General features: G+C 48.1%; 1 protein-coding gene across 1 annotated transcript in view; it reads left to right on the top strand.

The window, feature by feature from the left end:
- Nucleotides 1-211: 211 nt before the first annotated feature.
- LOC128332755 (chemerin-like receptor 1) overlaps nucleotides 212-10,798 on the top strand; it is a 33,460-nt gene continuing 22,873 nt past the window's right edge. The window contains exon 1 of the mRNA XM_053267435.1: nucleotides 212-337. Coding sequence (XP_053123410.1) covers nucleotides 309-337 — 29 coding nt within the window. The 5' untranslated portion in view covers nucleotides 212-308. The remainder of the gene's footprint in view (nucleotides 338-10,798) is intronic.

Here is a 10,798-nt window from a genome sequence, read left to right as displayed (position 1 = left end):
CACTCTCTCTGCCTTTTGCTCCTTAGATGGTCAGTTCCCATCCTGCTTCTGGCAGAGTTCCTGTCCCTCTTAACAAGCAGAAATTCACCTGGTGAAGCTTTCCCCATTCCTGCTGCTGCAACAATGGGTGGAGCGCTTCACCTGATAAATTTCCTCCAAGTCTGCTGTTCTTAAAGGCAACAGGAGCCCTTCAAGAAATCTAGTAGGACACCCTGCGTCTAACGGGAAGGAAATCAACAGGCCTAGCCAACTTCCAGAGCTCTCTCTGCAGCAGTTAGACTGAGGGTGTGTGTGGGAAATGCGGTAACATGTCATGGCATGTACCTATTCAGACCAGGTGAGTCAACACAGGAGCCACACTTGCCGTATGTGTGGTTTTTCTCAACCTGAATTGCTGTGGCTTTGAGCATTTCCGTTAACAGACGTCTAATCCCCTAGCATTCTCAGGATCACATTGCACAACTCCCCTGCCTTTTCCCTGAGGTAGTTTCTACGAAATTGTAACAGATCATTTCTGCTCTAGGAGAGTCTCCTAAGGTTGGGACTCTCAAACTCTCAAACCTAACCATATGCCTATCTTCCTCCATGTACACCACTCTGGGCTCTTGGAAGAGTGGGAAATAAGTTCTTTAAAATAAAATAAAATTAAAAAAAAACCCTCTAGGAATTGACATCAATTTCCAAGGAACTTTGAAATCAACCTTGGAGTGCTTTAAACAGCTTGGGATTGTGGGGGGAAATGGGGGAGAGTGGAGAAGCTCTGGGGATAGCTTGAGTCAGAGCTGGTAACACAAAGCTCTTCTGAGCTAAATAGTCTGACTCAGGGTAAGACTAGGATTATCAGCTCCGACTGAAGCGATCCCTGGAGATTTCCCCCTTTCATACCTTTCCCCCAACATCATACCATTAACATCTCCAGAATTGTTTTCAAGAGTCATCTGGGAGTTATTTGCACATGGCTTCATGCTGTGGGGTAAACGCTGAGCGAAGCCACTTCGAATTGCACTCGCAGCATGCAGGGAAGCAAGCCCTCCCCTCTGCTCTCGGGTTTTGGTGCCAGTTCACATGGCATGCCTCTGTGTTTTCCTTCTTGCCAATGGGGAAGGAGTGGAGAGAGAGAGAGAGAGCGATTACTAAAGAGCTATATCTGCATTTCTAAAGAGAGTATCCTTCTTATCATGCTAATGATTCTACATCAGTATCTTTCACTATTTGCTCTGGGCGTTTTCTGAACAAGTCGCTTAAAACCAGTGTTTTAAAAACCCGGAAATACATCGAGATAAGCTAGAATTGGCAGGGCAAAGCCCGATTTGTGTGTGGAGTGGGTCCACAGATCTCAAAGGGACTTTGGGGTAAGTTTGGCTGGTGTGTGAATGCACATACTCTCTTCTGAAGGAGATTCGGGGTAGAAGCCCTGTTTGCAAAGACCCCTAGAAATTAAATCCGATTCCCGGAGACTCCAAGCCAGTGCCGGAGATGGTCTTCCATGGAGCTATATTCCGCTCACTTGTGGATGTTGCACAGTGAGTTTGGCTAAGTCTGCGGCGCAAAATCGGTTGCACCATTTCCTTGGTTTGCATTTGGATGGAAGTATCTACATGTGACCACTTTGCCGGGGGATGGGGTCATAGCTTCGTGGAAGAGCATCTGCTGGCCAGCAGATGCCAGACTTCTGTGCAGAAGTCCAGGGCCTCCACACCCCCTGGGGTCCCCCAAATCCTCTTTAGTCTGTCCCGGGTGGTATGATTTCCACGCCGCTGGTAATATCTTCACGCTATTAAGAGTGTCTCCTGCCGACTTCTGCATATGGAATCTCAATTTAAAGCATCAGAGCACCATAGGTTCTCAGACTTGGGTTGTTGGACTACAGCCTCCATCATCCCCAGCCCCAGTGGTTGAGGTCCACTGGGATGGGGGATGATGGGTGTTATAGTCCAAGTCCAACAACATCTGCGGACCCAAGTTTGAGGTCCCCTGCACTGTGTTATTCCCACCCCCTGGTCATTTATTTAATTTTATTTATATTTTATGTATGTATGTATGTATGTATCACATGTATATGCCACTCTTCCTCCAAGGAGCCCAGAGTGGTGTGCATAGGCTCCTTGGAGGAAGAGCAGCAGGTGGCTAGGTTTATCCTCACAACAACCCTGTGAGGCAGGTTAGGCCAATTGTGGCTGTGGTCTGTGCTGGGCGACCGGGCGTGACCTCTGCTTTACAGGCGGAGTGGGGAGAGAAATATGTGGGATGGGGATAAGTTGCCTGTTGAAATGTTTCTGCTAATGCAATTTTGCATAAATATACCTGTTTTATATTCTCAGCTTCTTGTGAGTTCAGTCGCTGTTTGTGCCCTCAAGATATGATATTATATCTTGTGCCCTTAACATATGAACTGGTCTTGTGGTAGCTAGCATGACTTGTCCCCTTAGCTAAGCAGGGTCCACCCTGGTTGCATATGAATGGGAGACCAGAAGTGTGAGCACTGAAAGAGATTCCCCTCAGGGGATGGAGCCACTCTGGGAAGAGAAGAAGGTTCCAAGTTCCCCCCCTGGCAGCATCTCCAAGATAGGGCTGAGAAAGACTCCTGCCTGCAAGCTTGGAGAAGCCGCTGCCAGTCTGTGTGGACAATACTGAGCTAGATAGACCAATGGTCTGACTCAGTATATGGCAGGTTCTATGTTCCTAAGAACCAACATGCTAAAAATACTGTGTGTGTGTTTGTGTGTGTAGGGGGATGATGCTTAATTTGCAGCAAGTGGCGGCGTGTGTGTGTGTGTGTGTGTGTCCAAAGGCCTTTAGGTCCAGGCTGGCTCCAAAATTACCAAGGTGCACCTCTACAACTGGCATGCAGAAGGTCCCAGATCCACTTCCTGGCATCTCCAGGTTGGACTTAGAAAGACTCCAGATTGAAACCTCGGAGAAGCTGCTGCCAGTCTGTGCAGACAATACTGAGCTGGGCGGACCGATAGTCTGATTCAGTAGGCAGCAGCTTCCTATGTTCCTACCAGGTCTGGAAAGTGTCAGTATTTTTGGAAAATGTTGATGTGTTTGTTTGTTTATATTCATTCATTTATTCATTCATTGGCAATTATATTGACGAGGATTATAAAATCCCTTCTGTGACGTATAGCAGCTTTTGGGAAGGGGATTTGGATTGGAACTGTGGAATGACAAGGTGGGATGAGAGTTGGAGCCCCCATCCCCAGGACCAGGCTACAGCCTGATCAAAATTAGGGGTCCCCCGTGGCTGCTTTTGGAAGAAAAGGAGAGATGTTAGCAGTTCTGAATCACACAGCGTTCTACGTCACCGCTCTGGTTTGCTGTGCCACGTTTTGTTTATGTTTGCTGTGGTTTCTGGGTGTCAGCTGCTGATTGGGAAATGTCCCAATGACAGGGTGATGAATGGGTTGCAACTGCCGAAATGTTCAGAGAGAGGCTAGGGGGGCTGGTTTGTCCGAATTCTTTCATGTATTTTCTATTCACCTGGCGGATAAATATAGAACGGAGGCCAGATGGACAAGACACCAGTCCTTGATCGGAACTGGGGTTGGCCTTCTGGAGGTGTGGCAGATGTGGCTTCTGGGCCACCTTGTAAGGGCTCCAAAATACTTACTGTCTTTGCTAAAGGCCATCGAGGGCTGGTGTCGGAGGTCTGCATCATTGGACAATGGCTGAAGCTGCGGGCTGGGGCGTCCCTTCCATGAGGCAAGGTGAAGCAGTCACCTCTGGCAGTGGATGATTGGGGTACCAGCGAGGTAGCGAGAAGCCACTCTGCCCCCCTGCTTTTAAAAAGGAGGATGGACACAAAGGGACCCACACATTTGGTACCTTGACTCAGGTGCTTAGAGGCCTTTAGTGGCCCCTGGGTGCAGGGTCCTCTGAAGGGCCGCTGTGGAGCCCTGAGACCACTGCTGTGCCCATACCCTGTGTGATGTGGTTGCTGCACGACTCTCTTGGGACCCACGTTGGTAGGGAAAGGCACATACAGGACAGGTTGCCGGGAGCCTTAAGAAACCTGGAGCTGGCTCTGGGCCTGTCCATTGCCATTTTTTTAAAAAAATCTTTATTCCAGGGGTTCCCAACATTGGGTCCCCAGATGTTGTTGGACTACAACTCCCCTTGTCCCCAGTCATAAGAACGTAAGAACAACCCTGCTGGATCAGGCCCAAGGCCCATCTAGTCCAGGATCCTGTTTCACACAGTGGCCCACCAGATGCCATTGGAAACCTACAGCAGGAGTTGAGGGCATGCCCTCTCTCCTGATGTTACTCCCCTGCAACTTGTACTCAGAGGCAACCTTCATTTGAGGCTGGAGGTGGCCTATAGCCCTCTGACTATTAGCCGTTGATAGACCTCTCCTCCATGAAGTTAACCAAACCCCTCTTAAAGCCATCCAGGTTGTTGGCTGTAAGAGGGGCTTGGATAACTTCATGGAGGAGTGGTCTATCAACAGCTACTAGTCGGAGGGCTATAGGCCACCTCCAGCCTCAAATGAAGGTTGCCTCTGAGTACAAGTTGCAGGGGAGTAACAGCAAGAGAGAGGGCATGCCCTCAACTCCTGCTGTAGGCTTCCAATGGCATCTGGTGGGCCACTGTGTGAAACAGGATGCTGAACTAGATGGGCCTTGGGCCCGATCCAGCAGGGCTGTTCTTATGTTCTTATGACTGGGGATGAGGGGAGTTGGCCCTGAGAGTCGTTGGCCTTGGGAGTTGTAGTCCATTTATACCAGGGTTTCCCCCCAATCTTGGGTCCCCAATTCTCATCCTCCTCTGCCACAATGGTGAAAGGGTGATTGGAGTTTTAGTCCGCCAACATCTGGGAACCCCTCCTTTATTCCACTGCATGAAAGACAGGCATTACTCCAGGGGTTCCCAACATTGGGTCACCAGATCTTGGTGGACCACAACTCCCAAGGTCAGTTCAGTCCCAAGGTCATTTGAACTGGGGATGTGGGCGTTGTAGGCCACCAACATCTGGGGACCCAACATTGGGAACCCCTGCTTTATTCTAGTAAATGCAAGGTAGGCTTTCCAGACACTGCGAACTATCTTCTTTATCACCCTCTTTTTATTGCTCTGATTTACTCAAACCTGCGGTTATTGGATATCGTTCGGCTTGGACGAGACATGTCGTCATTGTGAGTCCTGCTTCTCAGTTGTGCAATGTGCCTCTCATTTGGTGGTGTAACTCTCTCATTGACAGGAAAGCTAAGCTTTGACAACTCGGCTGGCCTTCATCCCAGACTGCCTTGGCATGTTTTTTTTCTGATTTAATTTGCTTTATTGATTTGTATCTTCTACCATACTCTTCATTCGGAGTTCAGTGTGGTGTCTATGTCCTCCCCACCTTTTAATATATCCATTTGCGGGAGAGCAATGGAAGCCAATGGAAGCAATGTACTTGCTTCTGTGCCTCTCTGCTTCCTGTGAACAGTGAATAATTACAGTATGTCTCCCAGTGCTCTGAGAGCAAGGAAAGATTGCCCCATAAAGCAAGGGTTAGGCAATTATGGCCCTAGTGGCCCACCTATTGCCCAGTAATAGCTCCCAGTCCCAAGGATGCCTGCCTTCTTGTGCACTTGGACCACCGAATTTTAGAGCTGGAAGCAGATGTTGTTGCCTACAACTCCCAGAATCCCCAGCTGCAACGGCTTTTGCTTCGGGAGTCTGGGAGTTGTAGTCAACAACATCTGGGAATCCCTGTTAGAGGGAACACTGGTGGGACGGTGGAATCTTCTAGTTCTACGACGGGAGGAGAGCTGGTCTTGTGGTAGCAAGCATGAATGGCCCACTCTGCTGAGTAGGGTCTGCCCTGGTTTGCATTGGAATGGGAGACTTCATGTATTTATTTATTTATATATCCCATGAGACTCATACATGAGGACTGTAAGATATTTCTCTTAGGGGATGGGGAGGGCATTCTGGGAAAAGCATCTGTATGCTTGTATGCAGAAGGTTCCAAGTTCCTTTCTGGGCATCTCCAGGATAGGACTGAGAGAGACTCTTGCCTGCAGCCTTGGAGAAGCCGCTGCCAGTCTGTGTAGACAATGCTGAACTAGCTGTAGTGTCCATGTGCATGCATTAACGTCCATGTGCACCTAAAGTGTCCATGTGCATGCACTGACATGGGTGTGTGCAAGAGGCAAGAGGCATTTGCTCTCTCACTCTGAGATGCGGCTTCTAGAGCCCTTAGTTCTTCAAAATCTAAACTTTCGTATGGTGTCCATCAGGACTCCATATTGTCTCCGATGTTGTTTACCCTCTACATAAAACCACTGGGAGAGATCATCAGGAGATTTGATGCAGGGTGCTATCAATATGCTGATGACATCCAAATCTATTTCTCCATGTCAACATCATCAGTAGAAAGCATAACCTCCCTAAATGCCTGCCTAGGGGCCTGGAGGCGGTAATGGGCTGGATGAGGGATAACAAACTGAGAGTGAATCCAGATAAGATGGAGGTCCTTATCGTGCGAGGTCAGAAGAACTCAGGAGACAATTTTGATCTGCCAGTTCTGGATGGGGTCACACTTCCCTGGAAGGAACAGCTACACAGTCTGGGGATGCTTCTGGATCCAAATCTCTCCCTGGTGTCCCAGGTTGAGGTGGTGGCCAGAGGTGCTTTTTATCAGCTTTGGCTGATATGCTGGCTATGTCCATTTCTTGAGATGAACCACTTCAGAACGGTGGTACATATGCTGGTAACCTCCAGGCTGGATTACTGCAATGTGCTCTATGTGGGGCTGCCTTTGTATGTAGTCTGGAAACTGAAACTGCAGTTGGCCGAGAATGCGGCAGCCAGGTTGGTCTCTGGGTCATCTAGGAGAGACCATATTACTCCTGTGTTGAAAGAACTACACAGGCTTCCGATACGTTTCCGCCAAAATGCAAGGTTCTGGTTATTACCTACAAAGCCCTAAACAGCTTAGGCCCTGGGTATTTAAGAGAACGTCTTCTTCACCATGAGCCTTACTGCCTGTTAAGATCATCTGGAGAGGTTCACCTGTGGCTGCCACCAGCAGATCTGGGGGCTATTCGGGAATGGGCCTTCTCTGTTGCTGCCCCTGGCCTTTCAAATGTGCTTCCTGTAGAAATAAGAACCTCCCCATCTCTGGCAACTTTTTAAAAGGCACTGAAGACACATTTATTCACCCAGGCTTTTAATTAGATTTATAGTATTAATTTTTTTAATGTTGGGTTTTAAATGATTTTAAGGTTAATGATTTTAATGTTTTTTTTGATTGATTGACTGATTGATTAAGTGCCGTCAAATCGGTGTCGACTCTTAGCGACCACATAGATAGATTCTCTCCAGGGTGATCTGTCTTCAGCTTGGCTTTTAAGGTCTCTCAGTGGTGCGTTCATTGCTGTCGTCATTGAGTCCATCCACCTTGCTGCTGGCTGTTCTCTTCTTCTCTTTCCTTCAACTTTTCCCAGCATTATGGACTTCTCAAGGGAGCTGGGTCTTCACATAATGTGTCCGAAGTATGATAGTTTGAGCCTGATTGATTTTAATGTTTACATGATTGTAATTGTAAACCATCCAGAGATGCAAGTTTTGGGTGGTACAGAAATACATTAAATAAATAAATAAATAAATAATATCAAGAGTATGTTATAGGTATTGCATTTTTAAATAATATATTTTCATCATATACATATACATATACATATACATATACATATACATATACATATACATATACATACATACTTAGCCCCCTTGTCCGACTTCAGGGCGGGTGACATCTATGCTGGAAGAGCTGGATCATATAACCCCTCGCCCTGGTGACCACTGTGAAGCAAATGCAGACCCACACAGCAGACCCTCTTCCTCCAGCCCCCTTTCCTCCATCTCCTCAACAAGAGGTCCAGTCGCATAGCCCTACTAAGGGGGCCTCAAGCCAGAAGAAGCACCAACCACATTGCAGGGTCTGTGCACTGCTTCACCTTTGTACCCTGATCCTCCCCTTGAGAATAACAGTGTGTTGAGCACTCCCGGCAGTTTACCTGAGCCACTGGACTCCCCTGCTGTCCTCCAAGGACTGGAACCAGGACAGATGGCTTCTGTGATGGAAGTGCTGGACCACCTGAGAGCAGTGTTCCCTCTAACAGGGATTCCCAGATGTTGTGGACTACAACTCCCATAATCCCCAAGCAAAAGCCACTGTGGCTGGGAATTCTGGGAATTGTAGTCCACAACATCTGGGGATCCCTGTTAGAAGGAACACTGGTCAGAAGTGTGGGTGCTTGAAGGTGCCCCCTCTCTCCATCTTAGCAAGAGCCCCAGTCCCCCAAAATGTCCGTTGGAGATCTCCTGATATATATTTGAGTTTGTCAGTGTTTTGTTTTGGTAGATGTGAACCCAGTCATGGGTCTTTTTCTGGCTCTGGGAAATTGTAGTTGAACATCTGGGGGCTCAAATGCCATCATCCTTGGCCACATTGGCCACAATGACAGGGGTTGGTGGGTAATCCAACCATGTTTGAGGAGCCAGGGACCTATTTTTGAGGCGCTCAGATTAACGATGGAGACAATAGCTTCAAACATGTGAAGAGTGCATATTTCTCACTACTAAGACCGTGGGCCCAATTAAAAGCATGCAAAAAGAAAAGTACTATTGAAGAGCATCTAGTCACATTTCAAGCACTAATTCAAGAAATCTAAAGATGAGTAGACATTCGCTACTAGCAAAGGTTAGGGTGCAGGGCTTTCATGCCTGAATTCTAGACAGGCTGAATTCTGGCATGTCTCTTTTGAGGAAGGAGGCACATAATTTCCAGAGTGTGGCTGAACAGCTGCCCTGCTTGTGAACTTCCCCTGGTGTCTGACTGGGCACTGCTGAAAGTCAGAATTGATGAGCTAGATGGTCTGAATCAGCCTGGCGTTAAGATTTGGCTGATACACAGTACCCTTGGCGATTGTGTGGCATTCACTGTTTCCACAAGAGTAACTGTATATATTTAGATTGCATTGCGCCTGTGAGGATGAACCTCTGTCACGTGATGCGTGGAAAGTTTGGTTGCTTAGGGAACGAAACAGCTTGCAGTCCACCTTCTGTGAGGGAAGGGAAAGTTGTCTGTTTGGGTGGGGTCAAATATATAGATAGAGGATGGCTCTGAGCTTAGAATAGCTCCCAGGATGTAGGGAAACCAAAGGGCAGAAGGGAGCCAGGGACTGAGTGAAGGTGCTGAGATGGGACTGAGAAAGAGAACCCTGGAGGAAAGGTGGGTCAGTGGGGAATGATGTTTAAGGGAGGGGAAACAGAGGAATGGCAAGAAGGGACTAATTGGAGAGGATAGCTGGTCTGGAGGGGAGAGCTGGTCTTGTGGTAGCAAGCATGACTTGTCCCCTTAGCTAAGCAGGGTCTGCCCTGGTTGCATATGAATGGGAGACTAGAAGTGTGAGCACTGTAAGATATTCCCCTTAGGGGATGGAGCTGCTCTGGGAAGAGCAGAAGGCTTCAAGTTCCCTCCCTGGCAGCATCTCCAAGATAAGGCCGAGAGAGATTCCTGCCTGCAACCTTGGAGAAGCTGGTGCCCGTCTGGATAGACAATACTGAGCTAGATGGACCTATGGTCTGACTCCATATATGGCAGCTTCCTATGTTCCTATGACTGCAGCTTTGCAGGGTTTGATAAAGTGGAATGGGTTCAGAAGTGGAGGACAAATATACGACAAATACAAATAGATGATGGATATTTATATACCGCTTTTCAACAGAAGTTTCCAAAACGGTCTACATAGAAATAAATAAATAAATAAATGGCTCCCTTTTCCCAAAGGGCTCACAATATAAGAAAAGAAACTTAAGCTAGACTCCAGCAACAGCCACTGGAGGGATGCTGTGCGGGGGATGGATAGGGCCAGTTGCTCTCCCCCTGCTCAGTAAAAAGAATCGCCACTTTTAAAAGGTGCCTTTTTGCTCAGTTAGCACGGGAAGGGGTCTGAAAGCCAAGTCCTATGAGGATCAGATGAAAGTGCCATGAAAGCTTAGTCTGGAGAAGGAGATGAAGTGCTGTTACACCAGAGGAGGAATGGACTTGTTCTCTGTTGCTTCTGAGAGCAGGGCTAGAACCAGGTTTGAATAACAAGGAAGCCAATTCAAGTTTGTCATCAGGAGGGACTTTCCAACTGGAAGAGCCTTTTGGCAGTGGAGCAGTCTGTCTTGTGCAGGCGTGGATTCTTCTTTACTGGAAGTTTTGAAACAGAAGCTGGGTGGCCAAACATCAGGGATGTTGTAGCAGTTCCTTGCACTGAGCAAGGACCAGAACACCTCCAGGTGTCCCCTCGAGCAGGGATTCCCAGAAGTTGTTGACTACAACTCCCAGAATCCTCCACTGCAATGGCGATTGCTTGGAGATTCTGGGAGTTGTAGTCAACAACATCTGGGAATCCCTGTTAGAGGGAACACTGGTACTTTCCAGTCCAAACCTTCAACGAATAGGAGGAGCTAAGCCACCTAATGGCACAGTGGAGAAATGACTTGATTAGCAAGCTAGAGGTTGCCGGTTTGAATCCCCGCTGGTGTGTTTCCCAGACTATGGGGAGAAACACCTATATTGGGCAGCAGTGATATAGGAAGATGCTGAAAGGCATCATATCACACTGCGCGGGAGATGGCAATGGTCAACCTCTCCTGTATTCTACCAAAGACAACCACAGGGCTTGGTGGTAGCCAGGAGTCCAGGGGCAGAGCCATCATTGGGCGAATGGGTTCAAAGAACCTGGGCTGCTGCCAATCAGGGGGCAACACAGTGGGGCTGATCTCCCTCCCCAATGGAGCTGTGAGGCCC

The sequence above is a fragment of the Hemicordylus capensis genome, chromosome 7, assembly GCF_027244095.1.
Source record: "Hemicordylus capensis ecotype Gifberg chromosome 7, rHemCap1.1.pri, whole genome shotgun sequence".
Lineage (NCBI taxonomy): Eukaryota > Metazoa > Chordata > Lepidosauria > Squamata > Cordylidae > Hemicordylus > Hemicordylus capensis.
This window is presented reverse-complemented; position numbering and strand designations above follow the sequence as displayed.